Source organism: Cygnus olor, chromosome Z, assembly GCF_009769625.2.
Source record: "Cygnus olor isolate bCygOlo1 chromosome Z, bCygOlo1.pri.v2, whole genome shotgun sequence".
Lineage (NCBI taxonomy): Eukaryota > Metazoa > Chordata > Aves > Anseriformes > Anatidae > Cygnus > Cygnus olor.
Genome location: NC_049198.1, coordinates 17,424,692 through 17,451,496, shown reverse-complemented (window position 1 = coordinate 17,451,496; position 26,805 = coordinate 17,424,692). Strand labels below are relative to the sequence as shown.

Genomic DNA, 26,805 nt, shown 5'->3' with positions numbered 1-26,805 from the left:
GCTTGCAGCCCAGAAGGCCAACTGCGTCCTGGGCTGCATCAACAGAGGGGTGGGCAGCAGGTGGAGGGAGGGGATTGTGCCCCTCTGCTCTGCCCTTGTGAGGCCCCACCTGGAGTGCTGCGTCCTGGTCTGCGGCCCCCAGCACGAGAAGGATGTGGGGCTGTTAGAGCAGGTCCAGAGGAGGGCTACAAAGATGATCACAGATGAGGGCTGGAGCCCGTCTCCTGTGAAGAAAGGCTGAAAGAGCTGGGGATGTTCAGCCTGGAGAAGAGAAGGCTCCAGGGAGACCTCGTTGTGGCCTTTCAGTACTTAACGGGGTCTTATAAAAAGGATGGAGAAGGACTCTTTACTCAGGTAGATAACGATAGGACAAAGGGGAATGGTCTTAAACCAGAGGAGGATAGACTAGCCATTAGGAGGAAATTTCTCCACTGTAGAAGGGTGCTGAGGCACTGGTACAGGTCGCCTAGAGAAGCTGTGGATGCCCCATCCCTGGAGGTGTTCCAGACCAGGCTGGATGGGGCCATGAGCAACCTGATCTAATGGGTGGCATCCCTGCCTATGACGGGGTTTGGAGTCAGATGATCTTTAAGGTCCCTTCCAACCTGAGCCATTCTATGATTCTATGAGTGAATATATCTTCAGCTTTTTTGTATATAATGTCATGAAACCAAATCTGTCAGAAATTCTTACTGTCCTTTGAAAAGTTTTTAAATGTGGCTACAAGCACAATCCGTACAATGCATGGCAACCTTCTGAGAGATTGACAGAATTCAGGATTTCCTTGATTTTATGCTGGGCAAGGATGCTTAGTTCTGCAATAGCTTTCTATTGACAAGTAGACAGATTTAGGTAGTTTTTAGGTACTGGGATGTCTTCACATGCATCTTATACCATTGAAAGTCAAACAAACTACAAAGTACATACCTTAGATTGTTATTTTATTTTTTAATCAATAAAGCACATGGAATAATTTTACAGGAAAAACAAAATAGTGTGCAGAATGCTGTGATTTCTTTCTTTAACACAAAATTCCATCTGATTCCCGTTAAGAGGCATAATTAACAGAGGTATACTCTCATTCTCTTGCTCTGCTTTTATTTATTTATTGTTTGAATTGGATCATCTATACAGTAGTTAATACAGGAAAATAAAACAATCAGACTGTGGAATTCATTAGATAAGCCTGATCCTAAGTCCAGCCTCTCTTTACCACATGAGAAGATGAAAACCCTTGGCTCCAGTTGTTGCTAGATTGCCCTGACACAAGCCCTGAAAGGTACATTGTGCCCAAAAGAACTCAGCACAGGTGGTGTACTACTGACCTCAGGCATGAGCTCAGGAAAAGTGGCTGGTATCTGTGGCAAGGGCTCAAGATACAGACCAAGAATGACAGTGGCATAAGCAGCAGCCCAGGGAGATTGCTCTAACGTAGATGCTGTTTGCCAAGTCTTGTAAAATCATATAGGGGACTGACAACCTCTAGAGCAGCCTCAGATTGAAGCAGGAGCAATGGTTTAAAGCTTTTAGTCCTTTCCAGAGAAATGCTATGCTATAGAAACATAGATTCTCCATTCCCTTGCTCTAACATTAGCTACTTCAGTGCTGAAATTAGGAACAGACCAGGGCCAGATTCCTTCCATTGCTTAAGCTCAGGTTATACACCCAATTTATTATATTTTTTATGGACTGTTATTTGAATAACAAAAATGTTTAGCTTGCTAGTAGTTAGAATCACATTACAAGCCTAATGTGTCTTTTTATAGGAATAAAACAGATTACATACTTTACTGATATTTTTGGTGCCTGCCAAATTTCAATGAGATGTTCCTGATGTTTGAAATAGTGATTTCAGTAGGCTTTTCTGCTGTATATAGTGAGAAGCAGTAAAAATACCGCTCTTGCAGTGCTGTGGAAAGATTCTACGTATAAAAATAGTGATTTCACTAATGTAGCCTGTGTAAGAGTAATGTGCTACAGTGGTATCCCCTTTATATACTTATATTTTAAATAGATATTATAATTAAGCTTCTGATAATAGGTCAAATGTGAAAAGGGAGAATGCATCATGAGGAACAGAATAGCAGTGTGGTTATAAGAAGCTTCCTACTGTTTTTTACAGTGCAAAGCAGGCTAAAAAGAATGGGACATCAATCTCAAACATACTTTGCGTTGATAAAATACATATTTTTGTGTACGCATTAGGGAAACAGACTGTTCTATTGACTTATATTTTAAAACAGGCTGGTGCTTTAAAATAAGACATGAAATATCATCAGAAAAAGTACAAAGCTTTGGTTATCAGATTACCATAACTAAAAAGTGAAATAAACAAAAGGTATGCTGCATAAAAACGATGTGTGACTTGAATTAACTTAGAGTGATTAATTTTATGAAGCCAGGAAAAATGACCTAATGGTTAACAAACCGGGTGAATAATAATAAATACAAGTATTTCCTTTACTACCATAGACTGTATGTGTGCATAGGTGAGTCACAACTTTTTCATAATTGTTCCTTCACAAAACCATATTAGGATAATAGCATTGTTATGTCTTTACAGAGATACTATAAGGAAAAAAAAAAACAAAAAACAAAAAACAAAACAAAATCCAAAAATAAACACACATAATTCTAAGACATTCAGATTTTGTGCTGACAATTGCCATTTAATTCTTTCAAATAAGTTGGCAAAATCATACTTAAAAGATAAAAAAATAAAACTTGCATCTCACACTGACTGAAAACACCTTTACAAATATGAATTTATCATCTTTGTTCAACAGCTGGATTTTTGCATTCCTCTGAGGACAGTTTAAATCACGTGATATATGAAGCAAGGATCCTACCCACAACTCTTCTGCCTCCTTTTTTGCTTCCACTCAAGTTTTTACTCTGTGCTCAGAACCAGGGCAGCATATCTTGTATCCCCTGGGGTCAGGCATGCTTGCAGGCACGCAGATGAGCCCAGCAAGCAAGCCCACTGACTCTGTGGCTCTCCCAGGCTCCTCACAGTGCTCCTGCAGAGTGCTTTGCCTTCTCCTCTGAGTCTTGCTGCTTTCAGCAGAACATTTGTTATGAAACAATCACCTTTCCCACAGGCAGAAGAAGAAATTACAAACACTTTCAAATGTAATCCTACTTGCTGCATTAACATAAATCTCAGCCTTTCTCAATAACTACTCTCTAATTTAGGAACTAAATAGAAGGTACTTAAGAGTGACAGCATCTTTTAAACAATGAAGCACCTTCTGGCACATTTCCAGAGTTGTACTTGCCAGCATGTTCAACCCAAACTATGGTCTCTTCTTAAAGAAGAAGAAACTCTTCATTAAATGTATTAAAAGAAAAAAAAATCTTTATAAAATATATTATTGCTTTTTAAGCTGTTACTATAAAGTCAGTAGAGCGTATCTGATAAAATAAAACCTTTTGAAAACTGCAATGATTTTTTTTTCATTCCAGTGAAATTTGTACCAACAAGAGGAACAAATTATCCTGGTTTCCTTGGCAAGGCAAAGGCATTTCCGCAAATGAGGACATCTTACAGAAGTGCTCTTCAACATTTTCTGATATATTGGCAATCGATATTGAGTAATACCATGCTGAGACAACATCGCACTTTGCCTGCAGGCCTCCATTTTCTACTTAGTTTTGTGTGGCTGCAAGTAAAGTAGGAAGCTCTTACAGACAACGTATAGCCAAGAGCTGCAGAGATAAATACTTGTAGAAGGAAAACAAGTGTGTGAAAGAAGAAAGGAGGAAGTTTCCTGTTAAGCTGAATAGTCTAAAGAAGTTTAAAGAAGTCTTTTGTTATCTACAGTTCAGTGTATTCTTATATAAACTTTTAATCCTTGACACAAAATAAACATCATTTGTTAAGTGCTTATTTAGTATAGAAAATTCTTCATTCCTTTTTAAACTCATAAGTAACAAAAATGAGGTGCGACTTACACTACTAGAAGAAGCTTGCCAGTGCTAAGTTTATCTGTGCTCTTTTGTTAATTATTATTTTGTACACATTAAACTCATTGGATTAAATAGCTACACAACAAATGTACAGTGACAGTTTATGAAGCACCCTCCTGGCTACTCCAAGATATACAGCAAGAGTCAAACTTTCAGGGTACCTCTAAACATTTTCTGCATAAATATGGACATTTCTATCTGCAGACACAATTGTGCCTCTGCTTATTTGAGTACACTGTGCAATTAGTTGGGCTTGAATGTTCTGTGCATACATTTCTAGGTCTGCCAAAAGTCTGTTTGATGTTCAAACAGTTACATGATTTAATGGATCTATCTTTACTGGTCCTCTTGACAATAAAAATTTCTTTCTTGGAGTATCCTGGGTTCAGCTGGACATACTAAAATAGTTGAAAGAGAAGTCCAAGGAATTTCAGTGATTTTCACCCAAGGCTCTGCAGGTGCTTCTATCTTCTGAATTTTCATTACCTCAGTTGCCATATTTGGTGCATTCTCGAAGTTTGAACGTTCTGCTTTGTGAACTGACAGCCCATAAAAGGGAGGAAATTTTGAATATAACACTTTTTCCCTTTGAAAATCGTAAGTTGATAAAAACAGTGGGACTGCTACATACAAACTGACTTGTTGCATAATGTGGGATGAAAAAGGATTCCACATGTATAGGCATATAAAAATATGATTAGGCATTTTTCGCATTAAAAAACTTAGAATCTTTGAACTCAGTTAGTCTCCAAAAATGAGTAACACGTGAAAGTATGTCCTTGAGTATCACAAAATGACATAAGGCTGTTTATTCTTTCTTTGCATCATTCACCTGTGCCGTTGATTTTCTTGCTTGATGTTCTGCTGTCTTTTAAATGCACCAGAGTTTAGAAAACATTGTAGCCACTGCATATATATCTAAGTTTTTAATTTTACAGTCACATTTTTGAGGCAGACCTGAAGAAATCTTTTTTTTTTTTTTTTTCATTTTTCCATTTTCTTCTTTAGTGGTCTCTTGAAAAATCCAGCCTGCAGGAGAAAAAAACACGAATAAAGAACTACTCAAAGCATACAACTCAAAGCATATTGGTAGCATTCATACTCTAAGTTCTTACTACTACTTTCACACTTGCAGTGCAGTAAAAAGTCATTTAATATTTTATCAATGAAGTACAACCCTTTAGGTTTTCCGTTCCAGGAAAATATACAGTGAGTGATTGCTGAATCATTGTTATTCTCACATAATGTCAAAGACTAAAATGCTTAATAACAGTTGGTACTCAGTTGAATAAATAATAATTTACGCTTGTCAAATTTTTTCAAGGCATTATGCATGTTGAAATTTATAAACTGTAGCTTTCTAACTTAAATATAACTTGAATATTTAGCTTGGAGAAGAGTGCCCACTTGTGGCAATACTTACACCACAGGCCTAGCATTCCTTGTACAAAGAAAACACCTGGCCACATGCAGCCAAAGCTAAAGCAAAAAACCTTATGGTACTAAAATCTCTTTTTAAATTTTCTTTCCATCACATAGTTATGTATATAGCACTACAGGCTTTAATCAGAAAGCATAGCATGCCACACTTCAAAAGAATGTGGTGTTATTAGTTATTTTGTCATTTCTACAAGATTTCACTCTTCCTATTGGCTAATATTAGTGCCCATGAGGTTCTAGTGATTATAGAACATGACACAGAAGTTAAGTATATTTGTTTGTTTTCATGAAAAGACGAATGTGCAGCTTACCTTCCACAAAGCAAATATAAGCAGTGCAAGAATCAAGAGTCCAGCGAAGATACTCAGGAGGATAACCCATAGGGGGACTGAACCAGGTGGGAGTTCTTTGGAAATCTTAATCATGGTCTGCAAAGTGTTCAGAATGTAAGCAATAAATAACTTGTCCTTCTAAAATAACAACAGAGCAGCATGACTTTTATTAGTAAGCACTGATTTTCCAGGGTCTCACTTCACGAGGAATGGCCCTGCTATTAGTCAATAGTCATTTTTATAAAGAACTCAGAACCAAAAATATGGATAGCTGAAATGAATGTTAAGGACTTTGTTCAGTATATTCTTCATCACTCAATGCCTGCCTCCCTGCAAGATGGCAGTGATTAGCAAGCTTAGTATAAAAGGCTGTGGGGACACTAATTTAATTTTAAGAAGGCTTAGCTAGTGTAAACTGAACTGAAATATGGAACATTCGCATTTTAAATGGAAGTGATGATACAGTGAATTTGAATTATTTTAACTTAAGAGTTTATTAAAGAGACAACTTTATATTTCAAAAACATTAAAGAGCTGAACACAAATATTGAACTTGAAATTATGTCTCCATCTACTCTTTATCTACAAGCCTCCCAGCTGTGTTTTTGCTCCAGGATTGTATTTCAACCTGTCACTTAAAAGACATGCCTGGTTATAGTATCATTTAATAGTTGACTTGTGAGATCTGCATCCCAAAAATATTTTGCACAAGATCTAATTCTCATTGTATGTTATATTGGTATGAATTGAGGGATATTAACAGTAATAACATAATAACATTTAAAAATGTACACTGTAGTAAATAAACCCCTGCATGTACAAGTCATCACAGAAAAGCAGTGCATTAGCCACTATAAAGCTCGTGGAATTTCTCTTGGAATAAAATGTATTCAAGCATAAATAGCAAATCAAAAGAAATTGAAGACATTTATTTCTCTTTGTATCTGATATCTCTGCTATAGCATTATATGCAAGTTCCTGTTAATAGCCCATGAATAAACAACTATAGATTTTAACAGGAACTCATTAGTGGAATGTTGTTTCAGATGTAGCATACAAGAAAACGACAAGGAAAATTTCTGGAAAATAAAAGATACTGTTTCAAATATATGTCTTGGTTAATGGAGTGGAAAGAAATAATAAATAAAGGAATAATAAAGAAAATACAATGTACAAAGTAGGATCACTTCACCAAGGACAGCTTTAAAAATACTGTAAATTCACTAAAAGAATAATTTTAGTTATGCTTTCAATTTACACATATGCAGGAAGTACTTATACTGCATCAGGCAGAAGTACTTTAGATAGTGCTTCTTCTTACCCAGCTACATTGGTGGGTAACAGGATTTCAGTATAATTAGCTGTCTAATTCTGACATTTTCTACTGTAATGTGAAATCACTTACTTGTATTTAGAGTAGGATAGTACACTACAACAGATAGTGATCGATTCACTAGAAATGAATGACTGAATAATTCAGTAGCAGAATAAATCCTATGAAGAGTAAATCCATGAATTATCATGTTATTACCTCTAGTTTTTGGTGGTCATTTCTCAAAATCAGTGATGAGTTTTCACTCCTAAGTAAGGCTTTCACAACAAGGGTTAAGCTGTGAATAGTTGCCTGGAAGAAGAAAGAAATGTCAATGGTTTGTATTAGGTATTTTGAAGCAGAAAGCTTTGCAGAAATGAGAAGGCTAAGAGCAAAACATAATGCTAGAGTTTTGGGGATGATGCTGAAAAGGTGTATGTATGAAAGTCAGCAAAGCAGCTTGTGCATGACACCTTCAGCATGCACATCACTGTTTGCAAGACAGCAATACAGCTTTAAAAGAATAGAGATCAGAGATTTCAAAGAAATACTGCTTAATCCTGGAATAGTACTTTGGCCACAGGGACAGATTCAGGCTTTCTAAAATTCTCCTGTATCTCCTACCTTGTCCTGTTATTTTTCATAGAAAGACAAGACACAAACCAGGAACTCAACTCAGTATCAAAAACTGATCAAAATTTGTTTTCTAGACCTGTGAAGTCCTTCCAGTTTAAAACTTAAAAAATATGTTTCTATATATCCCTTTTTACATCTGCTGAATTATAATTTGTGGATGGTTAACCAACTAATAAAAAAGACCATCGATACAGAATAAGTAAGGGTTGTCTTTCTAATGTGTTTTAAATTTCATCTTAAGTATTGTAAAGATAATAAAAGAGATCAAAATTAATTTTGCAGAAATATAAAAAGAGCAAGATTAACAATTCAAAATACCAGAGGACCATGCAGAGTTAAAAAATATTAAAGATATAAGTTCAAGAAACATTAAAGAGAGTGGCTTAAGATTTTCAAACTTCCAAATGAGATTTACTTACTTTAATGATGGTAGGCTTCCACACTCTTAATGAAACATTCACTTGTGATATGTCAGATGGGAGCAGGGCACAGTTAATAGACGCACAGCTGTATGTATCACAGTCCTGTTTAAAAGTCAACAGTGTGAATTAATAGTAACAGATTTTTCACATTATTGAAGTAAAAACAGTTAAGCTTATTATGTATGCAAATCATAGTCTTGCTGTGATATCAGTCCAAGATTGGTATAAATTACTAGGGCTTTTTATGCAAAAACTACACTGCAGTAGGCAATTAATTGAGATATTCATGCTGTGGTAGAACAGTCACAGTTTTTGCAGTCCCTTAGCCTTGAGGAATCTCAGTTTCTGTAGCTAAGCATCAGAAGGCATCATTAGAGTTCCCGAAATGAGGCACAGCCTGTAACTGCAGGAAGTTTTCTGCCAACACACCTATGTCTTCTCTACACTGTTTCTTAAACATTTCTCTTTGTGGAAAGATGATTCTTTCAAACAGGGCAGGAGGGCTTGGAGGACAGCAGACATGTTCGATGCCTTGGAAACATGTGCTAGCCTGAACAGTTATCATCCCTGTGAAGGATATATGATAAACATGGCAGAGCACTTGTCTCTTGGCACAGTTTCACTCTTGCCAGAAATTCAACTTGTACCTCTCTGCTGAGTAGGTAGCGTGATGGCTTTCCCCTCAACATGACAATGTAACTACATCAGCAAAATTATACTTTGCAACTCTTTCGTCTAAATGTGAGAGGCTAGTCCTTTCCAAATTGGGTCAGCAACTACATTTCTTCCAGTTGCATAGAAAATTTGTCAGATTGGATGGGTAGTATTTGAAAGTATTTTTAACTGGATGTCTGAAAAGTTGCAAGCTTTTAAAATATAATTTGCTAATTACAATGGAAATACAGGAGGTGAGATTTACTCAGCTGTCAGAAGTCCTGTTGAATTAAACAAACAAGCAAACACACAAGTTCAGTTCTACATACAATTTTGTAGCTGGAAATAATAAAACACATAGCTAGTCCTACATAAAGATACCTTTTATGGCTATTAAACACACTGATTTTCCATAGGATGCAGAGTGAGAGTAGATTTTGTATGTTAATTTTAGAAATACTCAGCTCAAAGACCTAGATTAATATCTAGAATGAATTATATATACTATTGGTAGGCTTACCATAATTGTATCCTTTGTAGGTTCTTTTATTTTTGGCAACACAAACGGTTTTCCAGAGCTGATTTTTAAGGGATCTACAGGGTAACTAGTTCGGCAGATGGCATTCTGTTAGCAGAAAAAAAAAAAAATCTTATTGCTTGAATATTCAACCTATTACTAATAAAAGGTCTTGGAAACAAGACAACATTAAAAATATTTATTTTTTAATTATTAAAAAAATAAAAAAAAAATATTTAATAACATCAACTAACTGTACCAAGCAGCTAAATGCAATAAAACTTCATATTGCAAGAGTGCAGAAGAGCAAGTTTAGATGGTGTAGGTACTGAAGTATCATTAAGCAAACAACAAATGAGCTTTTTATGAGATAATTTAACCTAAGCTCTATCCAGCTACTTAAACATCTGTAGAAGCAAACAAGAACTTCCTGCAAGTTGACCGCCACATGAACCAGCAAGAGTTGGCTATTAAGGGAGCTAAATAGCTTTTGCATGGGGATCCACCGCTCTTCTGCCTTAGCAAGCAGACAGGTAGGTTAAGTGCAGCTTTCAGGAGCTCCTGTTACGCTGCCCAGGGAGGAGGGGAACGTGCTGCGGTACTACTGGCCTTTCATGACTCCTTCAAAGCCAACTGAGAAATCCTTTGCGGGGAAGAGAGATGAGCTTTCTCCTGGAGTCCACCCCTTCCCCCTCTTTTTTTTTTTTTTTTTTTTTTTCAGTCCAGGATATTTACTTTCGGATTACAACAATGAAGAAGGATTGCAACCCCCTGCAGTGCACTTTGGCACACCACTACCACTAGAGTGTAGCTAACAGTAGATGAATTATACCCACAGAAAAATGCAGACCTGTGAATGTGTGTGTAAGCTTAGGTCAAATGTGGTCACTGGTTAGGAATCAAAATAATGGGGGAAGAAATTAAAAAAGTCAGAACTTCTTTGCATTCTAAGCATGAAATATTTTGATTTTGTTTTGTTTTAAAGTGAACCTTGAACTTTCATTTAGACCTTTCATTCATCTTGTTTTTCAGTGGTGCAATACCTTACACCTAAGTGAAATATTTGGGAAGAGGTGTGGTTCTGAGGGAAAGATGAAAAGGAAAAAAAAAAAGTGGGTTCAGGTCACCACTTAGTGCTCAGCTGTCCATTTATTGATACAGCTCTAGTTTTATTGTTTTGCTGGAATTGTGATATCCTCCAGCTGCTCTGGAGGAGTGAAATAGAAAAACTAATTACCCTCAAATAAGGACTACAGTGAAGAGCATTTGAAAGGTGTGACCTACTACCCCTTCAAGATGTCACAGTGCCCCAGACAAGGAAGAATCCAGAGGATTGCTAGCGCCAGGGAGTAGATATACAGGAAAGCTAATTTCAGTAACAGAAAGAAGAGGATTGTACAGAAGAGTGAGCTCTAGATTCAAATAGCAGGGCTACAGCATTATCAGTAAGCACTGCTAATAATGGAGATAATCAGAGGCTCAGAAAGAGTCCTGTCCCTCGTATCTCAATCTGGACTCCTAATAACATGGCAATGTATCATATTAAAACTATTATATTCCAATTATTGTTCAAAGTTGTTTTAAACTTGCTTATTTGCTTTTAAGAAAATTTGCATTTCTGTCTTCCTGTGAACACCTTCACACACATTAAAAACACCACCATCTTGCCTTTTAGACTACAAGCAACATCTACTTTGAAGTAATACAAAACCCAAAATGTTTTGCAGTTCTTTACACCAAAAAGTTTAAAAGTTAAGATAATAATAAAAATAGAAATTACTAGCTTACTTGGGAATGTGACAACGCAGTAAGGTAGAGAAGAGTGTTCTTAGAAGATGTTACATCGGGAAATAGGATTTGCAGCGTAAGGTTTGGCATTGGAAAGTGTTCACCTTTTTCAATCTATAAGAAACAAGAAAAATGTTTTGACTAGTACTTTCCTTACTTTATTGGTATTTAATTATGCTTTTTTCCTTCTCTATATTTTTCTTCTGTGTCTTTTTTTTGTTAAACATTTTTACAGTCTGTCACACAAAAAGTGGTATGATGAACTCTTACTTTTTCCCCCTCCTGACCACTCATTTGTGGTAAGCTGCTTGCAGAGATAAGTTATGCTTATAAGATCATAAATGGTATGCTCTGCAGTCCACCAGCTCTCTTTCATATTCAGAGAACACATATTTTGAAAAGAGATGAACAATATCTAAAAAAACATACACAAAAAGCCTCAGGATTACTGGATTTAAAATTTTAGACTAAAAGAAGTAGTCAAGTAAAACACTGTAGGTGGGATAGAAAATATAACAACTGTTGCCTTTGTTGCTTATTGAGAGCAAGAACAATGGGCCTTTCCCATCGCCCATTTTTTATAGACAGAAAGTTGGTTCAGAGACTTTTATCCTCTGTATATGGGACTCTTGTTCATCTTTGGATTTGACACTGGGAAACAAGGATGCTCTCAGTTTAACTAAATTCAGTCCTACTGCAACTTGAGACTGGGCTTCTACTCCATAACATATCTTTCCCAAGTGATTTTGGATTGCAGTATTCATTCCATTGTGAAGACAATGTTCTTGGAGCATGGCATATGCCTTTTTTCAGAGCTGACAGGATTTTGGAAATATCTGTTCTAAACTGTAATGGATGTAGGCCAAGTTCTCATCTATTAACATATGCAGCAGCTATAAAACCCACTGGAATTACTCCACAGGAAATGGACCACTCTGAGAACCTCTGACTCACTTTATTCTAAAGCAAGGAAGAAAAAAACTGTTAAACAACGTAGAAGGTTTAACATATTGCATAAAATGAAACTACTTAAGTAACAGGCTATCACATTGATTGATTCAAACTAAATGAAAATATATATAGTTTTAATTGTGTCTTACCCTATAATGCAGAGTAACTTCATCCCCAATCTGCTCTGTTGTGTTAATAGCAGTAGGGATGGTATCATTTGCAGCAATTATAACATGGTGTTCTTTGAAAACACTGCGGATTTAAAAACAGAAACAGTAAGAACAAAACTTCATAAAAACTGTAGTAAGTGAATTATTTTTGTTAAGCGCACTGCTGCTTCTACTAATTTTCTGAGAAGTGTTCACTTTTTATCGTGTACATTTCAAACGCTGTGTTCAGTTAAAACAAGGAAATGAGTAAATATTGCCTGTGCAGTTCCTTATTCTAAGAACTGAACATTTGAAATGCATCCAAAATGAATTTACACATGCACACCATGCCCTGTAATTCTACTGGTAGTATTTATGATGTTTTTCAGGGATGGAATTTAACTGAATTTAACTGGAATTTAACAGGGATGGAATTTAGCTGGGGTTGTTTAGTCTGGAGAAGAGGAGGCTCAGGGGAAACATTATTGCTCTCTACAATGGCCTGAAAGCAAGTTGCAGGGAGCTGGAGGTCGGCCTCTTTTTGCAGATAACTAGCAACAGGACTAGAGGACATGGCCTCAAGTTGCACCAGGGGAGGTTTAGGTTGGAAATTAGAAGACATTTCTTCTCAGAAAGACTAGTCAGGCATTGGAATGGGTTGCTGAGGGAGGTGGTGGAGTCACCGTCCCTGTGGGTGTTCAAGGAAAGTTTGGATGTGGTTTAGTGAGTGATATTGATGGTAGGGGGTTGGTCGGACCAGATGATCTTGAAGGTCTTTTCCAACCTTAATGATTCTGTGATTCTACAAATACCAGCTATTTCTGAAAGTACTGTATAAGACCTGCATTAAAGCTTATATCTGAACTGATAGAAACAACTTTCTGTGAATCTAAAATTAAGGCTAATTTTTGAAGCTGGAGATCAGACACTACACCATGCAACATTACATTAATACAAAGTTGTGGCTACCAGGAAGCTGAAAGTGTTTTCTTTCTTATGCACCTGAAATGCCTTTGAATGAACAGGGCAAAGTACAAGAATCAACAAAAGCTGCTGTTGTACTTGCAAGTTGCAGACTGAATTTAAATAGATAAAAAGGAGCTGCAGCAAAACGGAGTTGTTATCCCTACCTTTTCCTATACCTGCTCTTTCAATGAAGCCTGTTCTTCCTATTCATGAGAAGCAGTTGCTTGTAGATACTGAGTGCAGCTTAAGAACAAAGCAATACTCTATTGTCTTTGAACATCTGGCATTTACTATGTTAGCAAACAGAAGTACAGAGAAGCATATATACCTTACAAATATTAATCCTACTTCATATTTTACTGGAATTGTAACTTGTCCTCTGTTGTCACCCAAGGTCTCAGGTGGTTCTTCGCTGTCACTAAAATAAAACAACATATACAACTTATATCTTATGTCTGACCTTGATACTCATCTGCACATGTGACAGGACTACCAGGTGGCAAGGGATATGAAGAAATTGAAATACCTACAGTTCTGGGTGTGAAAACCTATATTCCAATTAATTACAAAAAAACCTACGTATTTCCAATTAATTACTATTACCCCAGCAAGGAGGCTGTGGGTGCACAAGAAGTTGGGAGAGACAGAACCAGGACAGCTGACCCAGACTGACCAAAGTGGTGTCCCACACCGTGTGGTGTCATACTCAACAATAAAAGGTGGGGGAAAAGATGGAGGAAGGGGGGACATTGGGAGTGATGGCATTTGTCTTCCCAAGAAATTATTACACATTTGGAGACCTGCTTTCCAAGAAGTGGCTGAACATCTGCCTGTCAACAGGAAGCAGTGGATTCCTTGTTTTGCTTTGCTTGCGTGCGTGGCTTTTGCTTTACCTTGTAAACTGACCTTATCTCAACCCATGAGTTTTCACACTTATATCTTTCTGATTCTCACCCCCATCCCACCTGGGAAGAGTGAGAGAGTGGCTGCGTGGTGCTGAGCTGTCTGCCAGGGCTAAACCACAACAGCCTTGAGGGTCAGAACTTTTTGTTTAGCATACAATAAGGTTGCAAAAGAAGAAAACTACCATGAATTCTGACTCATTTGTGACTTACAGGATCTAGAGACAAGCAGCAATTTGTTTAGTACACTAAGTCCTCTGCTAGACAAAGTACATCTGCAAAACTGCCAGCTCTACAGACTGTTTAGCCACTTCTAAGTTTAGACATGTCATCCTTGATTTACCATGAAACAGAAAGCTGTAGAGTTTCCTAAATACAATCAGAAGATAAACAAGCAACAATTGGAACTAACCTTGTTGCATATACATCAACAGTGGCGTTTTCCAGAAGATATGATGCGTTGAATTGGAATGATATTTTGAAGGAAATCTGTTTGGAGAAATACATTGCACACTTAATTTTTTTTTTTTTTTACAAAGAAAAAGAATTAAAAACATAATAATAAGGTTTGGACTGATGAAAAATGAGCAAAACTTTGCTACTTTTATCTACGGGATCCTTATTAATATTTTAACCCTTTTCTATGAAGGAATCTACTTTTTTGAATTTGTCCCAACAAAGAAAGAAATAAGTTATCACTTATTAAACATGAGCATCAAATTTTTAGAGCTGAGAAGCCTCCATAAGTCTTAACACATAGTATATTAGGAATACATAGCTACATAATTCTTAATACAAAACAATTGCTCTTGCAAGCAATTTATCAATTGGATATATCTGAGGAAGAAACACTTTTTTTTCTCCACTGAGGAAGAAACAAAGCATAAAAGCCTGGTAATTGCAACGGAGATGAGTGGCCTAAAGAAGGCTTCTGGAAACTCACCTAATATATAATGAAACAACTAGAATTCTGAACAGAATTTACAGTGTAAATAAATGGCTACTAAGTCTCTCAAGAAATCCACACTCATTCTATCTAGGGCAAACCTAACACAGTTTGGTGCCATATAAGATTTGTAAACAAGTCCCAAACAAGTCGCATTGAATAGGGTAAATTTTTTATACAAACCAAAGTTTTACTATTTGTCACAGTAAGGACTTTTCAGCTCAGATTTTTATCTTTTCTTTAATGGTTACAAATCTTTATTACAAAGTGATACAGAGAAAATTGTCTTAGATATTTCTTCATATTAAAAATAAACTCAGGAAGAGACTTTAAAAAGGAATGTATTAGGGATGCATATCAGTGAATTGGAGATTAATTTTCCAATGCAACGAAGGGAATTAAATTTATAGATTTAGGGGTCTATAGCTACATACATACTGACAAAGAAAGAAGAAAAAATGAAAAAACTAGAAAATCTGGGGATGGAGAGTTGTGGGCACTGGCTTTGGGTAGTATGCTCATTTGGCTTCAGGAAAATAACCACTCATTGACTTCCTGAAAGTCCCATGTACCTGTTCCAGGTTGTGTTTTGGAGGCAATGTAAGAGGACATCACTCCTGACCCTCCCTCTGTTATGCATCTGCAGAACAGACCTGATAATGATAGGGGAACAGACAAGAAACTAACAGGAAAGACAGTTTGTCTTGCTTGCTTGCAATACGATATTTCCCAGATCAATATTAGACTACTTCAGTGAGGCTTAGATGTATATTTTCAAAGGCTAAGTTCAGCTAAAACTCCTTCTCTTTCCTAGCTGGAGATACAGACTCATCACTAGAGAGATTCAAGCTGGTACTTGATTTCAAGTGGACCGCTTGCTGGAAAAGCCTCTCAGTCTCCACTGAGCACGGGTGAAACCTTGATGCTTGGCTTTGGCAGATCCAGGTTAGCATCTCCACATGCCAGCTTACCCTCTTTTCAAACAGCTGGTTACATTTTTTATATGAAATTACTGAAGTCATAGGCTCAAACCTTTGGAAAGTCAGTGCCTGATGTCTTAGTATATTTTTTATAACACACCCAAAACAATATCCTATGCATTTGAGACAGATCTTTCTAGCTAGGTGTGCTCTTGCCTTCTGTTAGTGTCATTGATGGCAGTATGCACTTTTTACCTCCTTACATACCACAGCTGCCTGTAAAGGTACCAAAGACCTGATATTTTCATGTCTGGCTCAGTGTACTTGCTATGTGTCTCTGCCTTCCGATTTTGCCACAGAGAAGAGTGCCATCAGAGAAATTCATGTCAAAGACAGCTTAGGAAATGTGCATAGACAAGTTTTTGAGTGAACACAAGACAAAAGAAATTCAGAAGTGATAGTGACTAGCCTGGCCTTAGGATAACATGAGGCAAGGAAATTATGCATGTGGGAGAAATTTTTACCTCTTCTGCAGTTTTTAGAAATGGATATCCCACTTTACAGGTGATATTGTGATTAGATTCACAACTATCTTTCTGTATATCCTAAAAACGAGAAGAAAGTGAAATTATCACCATGTGCTAACTCCTAAATTTTGACTAAGCATCAAGGGGCTATAAAACATATATAGCATTGTAATTTTTCATTATTAAAACATCATCAGAGTCAAAGCCTTAATTGAGCTGGGATAGAATCAGGACAACTTCTGCAAAACAATTTCCACAAAGGAACATCTGCATCAGTTAGTTTCCATTACTGAACTTTAGTACTTACTATATACAAGCTGGACATTATCCAAATTAGTCATGGGGTCTAATAGATCAACATGGATATAAGTACACAGGTTTTACACATAGTTTTGTAAATGTATTCCTAACTTAGCAATAAAAACGTCATTCAGCTGTCAGCTGACTTCTCTCAGTGTGCAGCATCTGGACTGCTGACTGAAAACAAACTTCTCAAATGATTTCCACCTGAGCTATCGCGAATTCATAGCTTCTACTGAGGAATGCAGAAGCAGATAGCTTGAAGATGCTATATGAAGCTGTGATAAGGCAGACACTGATTATGCCTCCCTACCAAGACAGTGCAAAAGGAGAATTCTGGAGGCACAGGAGCCATTCTGATAAATAATGAGGCATTTCTGGGTCTAGAGAGAAATGTAGAGATGTTTCATGATTCTGACGTTCATCTGAGATGCAGCCACTTACTGTCTAAGTGGCATTGTGAAATGTGTCAGTCATTAACAGAGGTTTATGCCATAGTCAGGTCAAAGTAAGTGCATTCTTTTAGAGGTATAAGCAAGGACAGCACTCTCAATGAATCTTTTACAATCAACTGAGATGATGTCAGAACAGTGAAATTGTCTTGATGCAAAGACTTCCTCAGATCTCCCTAGCAATGAGTTACGAGAAATGTGAAAAATTCCTACCTCAATGCCAGCAAAAATAATATTTGGAGAGTACTGGACCAAAGCTCTGGTATTATAGGCACTGTCTTTTTTATTCTTGATAGAGAGCTGGATGGTGAACTTATCATTGCGTGACTTTACAATGAATGGAGAAGAGCTGTGAAATAAAGTATGATTGTTAGACATGTTAAATTTTGGACATGTTCTTAAAAATAGAAAGGAACATCTTTCAATGTCCAGACTCTATTGTTTCTGATTTGAAAATTATACCACAGCTCTATTTTACCAGACTAAAGATATTATAATTGACATACAAATTTTGTACAAATATCAAGCAATACAATAAACCCAGTGTAGTTACCTGTCTCCAGCTATGCTTGCTTTTACATTCAGAACAAGATCTGAAATGCATTTATTTTTGGCTCCACAATCTTTTGTGAAAGGAATCTGCAACAATAGTATTTTTATTCTCAATTTTATTACATTGATTATTAAAATTAAATACTTGCATTTTATTTTCTTATCTAATTTTATATTAGGTTTTCTGTCTGACAGTCAAAGAAGTATTCCCTAATGTTAATCAGTTCAACATGCCAATATCCTGTAAAATGTGCAGGTAAAACATAACTTTCCTACTTATTCTGTTATAAGTGATTCATCTAGGTTAGAAAAAGAAACAATAGTAAAAGCATGAATGATGCCAAGCACCACCAAAATATGTAACTAATATTTCCCTGCTCAATCTATGTTAAAAAAAAGAAAAAAAAAAGACAATAAAATTGCTTGTACTCTTCTATCTTCAGTTAACTCTGGACAGCTATAAAACCACAGGCTGGTTCCAATGCTCATTCACTCCTGAAGACTCATTTAGAGTAAACATCTTCTGGACAGGCTTAACAACCCTCCCTCTTTAGTCATTTGGGGCCAATACTTTCAGGTCTTGTATGAGCCATGAATTTTACTTTAAATATTCTTCTTATTAATACAGAATCTTGCTGACTTACATATTCAGATATTGAATTTGGCAGATTGCTGTCAAGAACAGGTCCACTCTCTGGATCAGAAAAATTGAACTCCAGCAAAACCTTTACAGAGTCCTGAAAATCAGGTTTATCCTAGAACATAAAGCAAACAAAGTTGCTGTTATGAACATTCACATTAATATCTAAGCCAGTAAAGGAGGATATACAAAGCAAACCAAATGCTAAGGTAAAATATTTTTCAGTCACACTTCATCCTTGCTAGAGAAGCATTTGAATGTTCGGAACACATTTAATGTACAAGCCAGTCCTTATAAATACCTGCTAATGTTTTTGTGTATCTCAGCTTGTCATAAAAATGTCACATAGCCAGAGCATTTCCAACACAGTTGCATTAAAGAGTGTGTCAGAAATGTCAGCTTGTACACTTTCCTTCTTAGTTGTGTTTAAAAAATCAGTAAGACAAACAGCAGTCATATCATGTTATGTGAAGTCAAACTGAGACCTGCTGCTAGGAAACGTACTGCATATTCAAGAAAATGCTAGCCATCATTTATCATCAGTTTTGAATTATGATACAACTGTGAAGTTGCTAAATGTTTTAAATGTGGGGAGCTTGTATTATACACCTCTATTCACTCTGTGAATTAGTTATAATCTGAGCAATTTCATACTCATAGTTGCCAATTACATTTCTACCTTTACGGTGAATTAGTATTCTCTATGCCAAACTTAATTTAGGAGTTTTTGATTACTTTTATATTAGAAGAAATAGCAGCAATATGCAAATTAAAATTCCAGCCCACATACTCCTGCAGAGTTTTAAATGCAACTGAACTATTAACAAGTTTAAGCTGCTTAATTCAACTAAATATGTTATGCATTTTCTTAAGACACACCCATAACAGAGAGACAAAGGTAAATAGACCACATAAAAAAGTAAATAGTTCATACCTATATACATATATATGTATATAAAGAGTAAATATATAAATAGTAAATGCATTTTATGTACACTTTTAAGATTAATTTTGGATGCTGATTTTTTTTCCAATTTACAATTAACTGAATACATTTGGATCATTACAATATCAACTTGAGAAAAATATAGCCACTTTAAATGATTTACTTGCCAACATGTAGAAGTTATGTTTAATACATTCTGACCCTTTGATAGTTATATTTTTTTGCATTTTCCTCTCATGGGTTTCTGTGAACAAGCTTCGAGATATTTGTCTTTGTGAGTCAAGAGTAACCCAATACTGCAGATCTGCAAAGGAAGTTCAGAATTAATATTCTGCAAAATTTTACTTCTACACATTATTTTTTTCCCAGTATCATAAATATGCTTTGAATAGTAAATATAAAAGAGAGTTGCATTCCATTTGGGGGGAAATAAATTAATGTGAGCATAGTAGCTTTATAATGGAAAGATTCCATAGCTCAGTGCTTGTCTACTTACTTGATTCAAATATATCTTCCTTTGATTTTAGTCTGGTTTTAAAACAAATTGTGGCGTTTATACATATTGTTTTTCTTTTATTTATCTGACAATTTTGCTGTTGGATATTGATGCTTTTGGGTATAAACTGCATGGAAACATTTACTTCAGCCACATCACGAGACCTTAACAAACACACACATACACAAAAAAAAGAGACAAAGCACCTTGAAAATAATAGCAGCAACTTTTAAAACTTATATTAATGAACTAACTAATAAAATTTGCAACACTGAACATTAAAATACACATATATCACAATCTAAACAATTAATTAACTATACACTCTCTACATAGTACCAGTAAACAATATATTAAAGATAAAGTGGTCAAAGGGCTTCTCCTCAGTGCTCTACATGTTTCAGAATGGATAACAGATGAAAGGAAAGATTTTAAAATCATTTAAGCAACACTAAAGAGCCCTTCAGTCTCTTTTCAAAAGAGACTGAAGACCCTTACCCATCCTCAAGTGCAATGACAGATGAACAAGTTATTACACAAGAGCTAGAAGATAGAGTGTCATGTTAGGTTGTGTGTTGATAAATGGGCTGAGGAATTTGCTGCACCTTTAACTCCCCTTTACCCACACCCCCTGCAATGCCTCTACCTTTGCTTTGAGCCAGTTCCTTTTTGGCCTCAAGACACCGGTCTCAAGTATGTCAGTGTACTAAATTAGGCAAAAAATGTAGCTGACAGAATAGCTTTCTTCAGATGTGTGATCTAAACATGACAGTGAAGGAGCAGATGAGTCCCGCTCCCAGAAAATGTAGGGACAGAGGCAGGTGTATGGCATTGGGCAGCTGGGAGGGAAAAGGCAGGAGCTGTGGCCACCAGCCAGCAGAACCCAGGCCCTGGGAACAGCAGTGCTTGAGCAGCATGGACAGTCCTCACTCTTGCCCTTATCTCCTCCTCATGGTCATCTCTTGCTGGAAGGGCTCAGCTTTTCCTCTTCCTGGGTCACTTTAAATGGCAAAAGCTTTGATGCAGCTGCATGGTGACCAGGCTGAGGAACAGGTCAAAGTTAAAGAAACAAATAAGGAAAATAAAGGGTGGGAGGGGATGGGTGACCTTTGCTCCAATTAGATGAGATTCTGGGCTAGCTCATTGCACGGCTGCACAAACATTTGGAAGGAGAGCAGAAAGTGGTGGGACTGCTCAGCCAGCACTGGTCCGGGTCAAAGAGAAAGCCAAACTTTTCTGTATAAAGAAGAATGCCTATGGCCAACAGCAAATATGAAGCAACAGAGATTAACTTAAGCTTGCATCAAAGAATTTTAAGCAAAATTATTTTACCTCACACTTACTATGGTTAGATAGCTTAATGTCTTGCTAAACCCCGCTGACCTGACTGACCATGGAGCTTTTAAGCACCCTGGACTCTACAAGTCATTGAGAAAAAGAGGAATTTCTGTGGCATCCTTGCTCATCAGAAACATACTTTAAAGAATTTAGATCTTTGGAACAGAGACTTTTGATGCTCTCATGCAAACTTGTGAATTCAATCCAGTGCTAACAGACCAATAAATTATAGTAATATAAAGAACCAAAAGCTACTGTAAGCATTACAGGCCAAGTTGGAAGTGAAAAAGATTCTTTTGCTAGTATCAAGATTTAAAACAGATCAGATATGCATTGAAACAAATGGTAAAAAACTTACAGAAAATAAGTGCTCCCTGAACAAGTCTTTAAAGTGTTTAATGTGAATATTGGGCATTTTGTGTACCAAAGAAGAGATGGGTTGTGACGGATTCCCAGCTTTTATAAAAATACAGAGAGAACTTAACTGTCATTATCCTAAGTAAAAGTTTAAAAATGTCACCAAAATTAAGAACAGAAAATATAAATCAGGAAATATTATGAGATCAAAGTCCAGCTTCTGATTTTTTTATGGGGGAATGTGTCCCATAACTCTTCAAATGCTGAAGTTAGTAATACTGAGTTTCCTTCCTAATCATTGTACAGTTTCAGATCCTGATCCTACAAAGACTTTGATGCATTCTTTTCTGTACTGAGAGCTTGCCTACTAATTTTGCAGAACATCTGGGGAAGACAATGCAACAGGCAAAAAGGTAAAGGAGGAAAGGAGTGTAACACAGCACAACAGAATGTATTTAAAGATTATTAATAGTTTCTGTAACATTCTTCTATGTTAGGCTGTAAGAGCTAGAAGTCAGGAAAACAAAATCAGAAAAATGACTTTGCTAAGGAGTCTTCTGTAAGCTGTGAAATGCGAGAAATTCTCTAAAAATCTCAAGTTTTTAGCTGAATTGTTTTCCATCCTAACTTTGTATGCATTTTTGCTAAAAGGTGAGTAGATCAAATGAGTTTTCTCAATGAACCCTTTACATTTGAAGCTGTCCTTCATATTGGTGATAAAACAATACACAATATAGTGTATAAAAGAGAATGCTTAGTTTTATTTATTTATTTATTTATTTCATTTTACGTAGTGCCATGACTGGAATCAGTTTCTATTTTGAATATGATGTAGCAGGACAGGGTCTTCATACTTGGCTAACAAGGTTTCTAAAACATTTCTATATTTATTACTACTGTCTATTAACTTTTATATTTCCTCCAGAGAGACATGAAACTATGAAGATTTACAGTCAAAGTATGAGATGAAACCTGTTGAAACTTGTATTCTTACAACAGTTGAAACTGTAGTGCATGCAAGTTACATAGATATCACAAGACAAATTATTTTCTAGCCTGACAGCTGCTGTGAGCATCCTTACCAGAAGAGGGCAGCCCCACCAAGGCCTCCAATAGTGACATCAATCAGCCCATCATCGTTTAAATCCATTTCTCCATGCACGGACTGGCCAAAAAATTTCACTGTCTCCCCATCTCCACCTGATGCAATACGCTGTGAAAAGCATTAAGAGGTATATTCAGTGCATACTGATGCATTTTATAAGAATATCCAAGATGCATTTGTTGGCAGTTGGATGGCTTTTAAACTTTAAATGTTTTAAATTTTCTTTACAATACTCCTAAAAAGGTTACCATGGTAACCCTTATAAACACACTATAAATGTTCAGAATTACAGAATACAGAATATTTCAGAAGGTTTCTAACAAAAACATGCAAATATATTTTCTAGCAATACTATAGTCAAATTTGGTTAAATCAGACAGTTTAAAAGTACTGAACATTTTAAAACAGAAACTCTCATGACAGGCAAAGTCATAATTTGATTCTACATTGCAAAGACATGCAGAAACGGGAATTATGCTGCATATAATAGCACCTGTCAACCTGTGAAGTTTTACTTCATACCTGTGTATATTTTTTATTGATTGTGTTGCCACGGCCATGATAAATATAAACAGCTCCCCGATGATCATCCTCTAAGGGAGATCCTATTACAATGTCATTATACCCATCAAGATTGAGGTCCTTCACTGCAGCAATCGCAGTCCCGAAGCGTGCACCACAGGGCTCATTCTTAAGAACTTTGCAGGTGTCATGTTTTAACGGCGAACAGCATGTTTGCTTTACAGGTTCGAGACTCATCTGATATTCAAACTTTGTCTGTGAAAGAACAGATTTAGAGATTGTGGATTTCCATGAGCTATGCAGGTTTTCCATAGCTATGCAGGTTTTTAAGAGCTCTTGTACAGAAGACAAACTGGTGAGTTAAATAAAACAATTACATCCTATTCATAATGAATGAGAGCACTGCAGAAACTGATTCTGTAACTATGCTATTTTTAAGCAGTGTTTGTGAAAGACCCTCGCTCCCTCTCTTTCTCCATCTAGATCCTTAAATACGTTATGCTTATTCTTATGCAAAAGTTGCATGTTTACAGGAAAAGCATAGTTTTATAACAATATTTGGATGTTATTATAAGTAAACTACTTCATTCTTAAGATAGCATAAAGATTTCTTCCAAAGGCAGTCTTTTAATTTGAGAAGTAAGCCAAGTTTCTGATGAATCACAAATGGCAATACCGCTATTCCAGAACAAAGGAAAGGATTTGTCTTACATAGACTGAATTCTATCTTCAGCACACACATACTGCATGGCCTCACGTATGTACTCTTCTGGTGAACTGTGTCTAGTGTGCATGTCCTAAACCAAAACCACACATACAGTATGGCATGTAACCCATCTTTCCAAGAGATTCCCCAGGAGCCTCTCTTCAGACCCTTTTCCTGCCATAGTATTTTAGGAGACCATTGTTTCTAGGACCTACTTTGATAACTGTTACAACAATATACAATGATGCTGGACCAAAAGAAGAGAAAAAAGATGAAAAAAAAGTATATACAGACATTGGGAAGGAGGGACTTACCAAATTAAGAAAATCAACTGTATCTGATATACTGCTTGATCTAGCTGTGATATGCTTAAAAGCTCTTGAATGTATGGGGTTTATCTCTAGGCTGGTAATTGAATCATAAAATCATTGAAACACGTAGTTTTAAGATAGATGAGCCCTACTATTCTCTAGTGTGTGACAGAAGGAAGAAAATATGATAGAAAATTAATGTTATAATTTTTCATCTATTCCATATTTCAGTTTAGAGGATATAGTGCTTATCTGTAGAAAATGCTCTATTAGAAAAAAGGTGAGAAGAAAGTTTTCAAAAAATATACAGTGTCATACTCTCAGTTGTCAAAAAAACGTTTCTCTGTTTTCAACTGGTCATCATCCCCAACTCAAATTATCATATTTCATTAAAATAAGGTTATGAAGACAGAAGGGAGCACATTCTGTTCCTGGTCAATAAACATTATCCTTACCTTGTTCAGAGCATACACATACACTTTCCCCTGCTCCTCTTTTTCAGTTCCCATATACATAGGAGCTCCAACAAGAAGAAGGTCTGTAAAAGAGTCTCTGTTGATGTCAACTGTGGTAATAACACCTCCAAAGTATGAGCCAATCTGCAGAAAAATAGAAGGTATAAATCAGACGCAGAGTCAGTAGCATGATGCAACAATTCCTACTGAGAGACCTGTTTTACAACTGTTTTACAGTTGATTACAACAATGACAAATATTACCATTATGCAGAAGTTTTCTTTGCTACCTAGAAGATCCTTCTGGTCTGCATGTTTTTGAAGCTTGTTTCTGCTTTAGGGTTCATTGTTAGATTTATTTATTTATTTATTTATTTAAGGCTGGTCCATCCAACTTCCAACTTGGTTGGATTTGAAAAGTACAAAAGGGGCCTCTTATCTGCTAAGGAGATTGGAACCTCTCAGGAGAGACAGCATTTGAACAGATGTGTCTTGGGGAAGTTAGTCCCAATGGTATTAAATAGAGAGAAAAATCAATGGTCATAGGCTCATGAGGGGAAAAAGGTAGGATGATAGATAAAAGTTCTTAGCTAGCACAGGCACTATCCAAAATTCCCAAGTTGCTACTGAATGAAGAGGAACAAGATTTACACAAAGAGCTAGATTCACTCATAGTTTAGGCACAAGGTGTGGGATTCATCTGACATTTATTTTATAGCTAAGCTAGACACCCTTGATTTCCTTTACACTTAACATGAAAAGCAGTCCTTTCTAGTGCTGGATGCATCTTATTCAACAGAAAATGCTTCAGGTAGGACAAATCACTCAAACCTTAAAAATGCCTTCTTTCCTTCATTGACTCTAAAAGCGTCCAAGATTGATTAGCTGAGCTGCAAACACCAGCTACCAAAGATAAATATTAGGTAACCTGAGTTGTTCTGAACGAAGCTTGTACTGCAGCCTGAAGAGACTGGAGTAGGAAGGTCTTTCAACTTGTCTGTGCATTGTATTATACTACCACCTTTTATTATGTAGTTACATGATTTTTTTTTTCCAGCAGGAGCAGCTGCTACTGAATGTAATGAGCAGCTGTTCAATATTTTATGGTATCCCAGATGATGCTCACTCACAGAACCCTGCTGTCCTGGTTTCAGTTAGGACAGAGTTAATTTTCCTCCTAGTAGCTGGCAGGGTGCTATGTTTTGGATTAGAATGAGAAGAGCGCTGATAACATGCTGATGTTTTAATTGTTGTAGAGCAGTGCTTACACCAAGCCAAGGACTTTTCAGCCTCTCTCTGTCCTGCTAGCGAGCAGGCTAGGGATGTAGCAGGAGCTGGGAGGGGACAGACCCAGGACAGCTGACCCAAACTGGCCAAAGGGGTATTCCATACCATCTGACGTCATGCTGAACAATATATAGGGGTGGCTAGCCGGGGTGGAGGGGGGGGGCCGGCTGCTCGGGGATAGGCTGGGCATCGGTCAACGCGTGGTGAGCAATTGCATTGTGCATCACTTATTTCGTACACATTATTACTATTAATACTATTATTATTATTATTATTGTTGTTATTCTTTTCCCTGTCTTAATAAACTGTCTTTATCTCAACTCACAGACTTCACTTTCCCGTTTCTCTCCCCCATCCCGGAGAGGGAGGGGGGAGGGTGAGCGAACGGCTGTGTGGTGTTTGACTGCCAGCCGGGCTAAACCACAACACCTGCTTATCACATCTGTTTCTTGCCAATAGCGTACCCTTTCCATGCAGCAGACAGAAAATTGCCAGTGCAAGAGATGGCTACAACCACTCTGACATCTGCGAAGACTTACCCCAAACAGAGAAGATTTCCAATGTTCTCTAACTAGTATAAGTCTACTTTCTATTACATATTACACCACAGCATTCACCTAATTTTTAGTTCTGATCTTGTAACCTTTCTGATTACAACTTACAGTTTTGCTTTTTTGATACAGAGTTTTGTCATTTACATCATCATTTCTATGTCTCATGCCATATTCCTCTCACGTGTAAATCATGAATGCATACTTACTTGTTCTCCTTTTAGCCTCTGAAGTACTTGCACCTCTTTTCCCTCCATTTTATAAATGATAACTTGGCCAGTGTGATTGTATCGTGGCTGTCCTGTTATATACAGCACACCTCCAGGTGTCAATGCTGAATTCACAGTATAGCCTAGG

General features: G+C 36.7%; 1 protein-coding gene across 1 annotated transcript in view; it reads right to left on the bottom strand.

The window, feature by feature from the left end:
• Positions 1–1,081: 1,081 nt before the first annotated feature.
• ITGA1 (integrin subunit alpha 1) overlaps positions 1,082–26,805 on the bottom strand; it is an 80,279-nt gene continuing 54,555 nt past the window's right edge. Inside the window, exons 12-30 of the mRNA XM_040540621.1 lie at positions 26,658–26,800; positions 24,612–24,755; positions 23,140–23,394; positions 22,595–22,725; positions 19,818–19,981; positions 19,489–19,625; positions 18,380–18,490; positions 17,737–17,822; positions 17,397–17,532; positions 16,429–16,509; positions 14,451–14,527; positions 13,465–13,554; positions 12,171–12,273; positions 11,071–11,184; positions 9,286–9,390; positions 8,109–8,213; positions 7,273–7,365; positions 5,721–5,837; positions 1,082–4,998 (exon numbers count right to left, since the gene is read on the bottom strand). Coding sequence (XP_040396555.1) covers positions 4,954–4,998; positions 5,721–5,837; positions 7,273–7,365; positions 8,109–8,213; positions 9,286–9,390; positions 11,071–11,184; positions 12,171–12,273; positions 13,465–13,554; positions 14,451–14,527; positions 16,429–16,509; positions 17,397–17,532; positions 17,737–17,822; positions 18,380–18,490; positions 19,489–19,625; positions 19,818–19,981; positions 22,595–22,725; positions 23,140–23,394; positions 24,612–24,755; positions 26,658–26,800 — 2,237 coding nt within the window. The 3' untranslated portion in view covers positions 1,082–4,953. The remainder of the gene's footprint in view (positions 4,999–5,720; positions 5,838–7,272; positions 7,366–8,108; positions 8,214–9,285; positions 9,391–11,070; positions 11,185–12,170; positions 12,274–13,464; positions 13,555–14,450; positions 14,528–16,428; positions 16,510–17,396; positions 17,533–17,736; positions 17,823–18,379; positions 18,491–19,488; positions 19,626–19,817; positions 19,982–22,594; positions 22,726–23,139; positions 23,395–24,611; positions 24,756–26,657; positions 26,801–26,805) is intronic.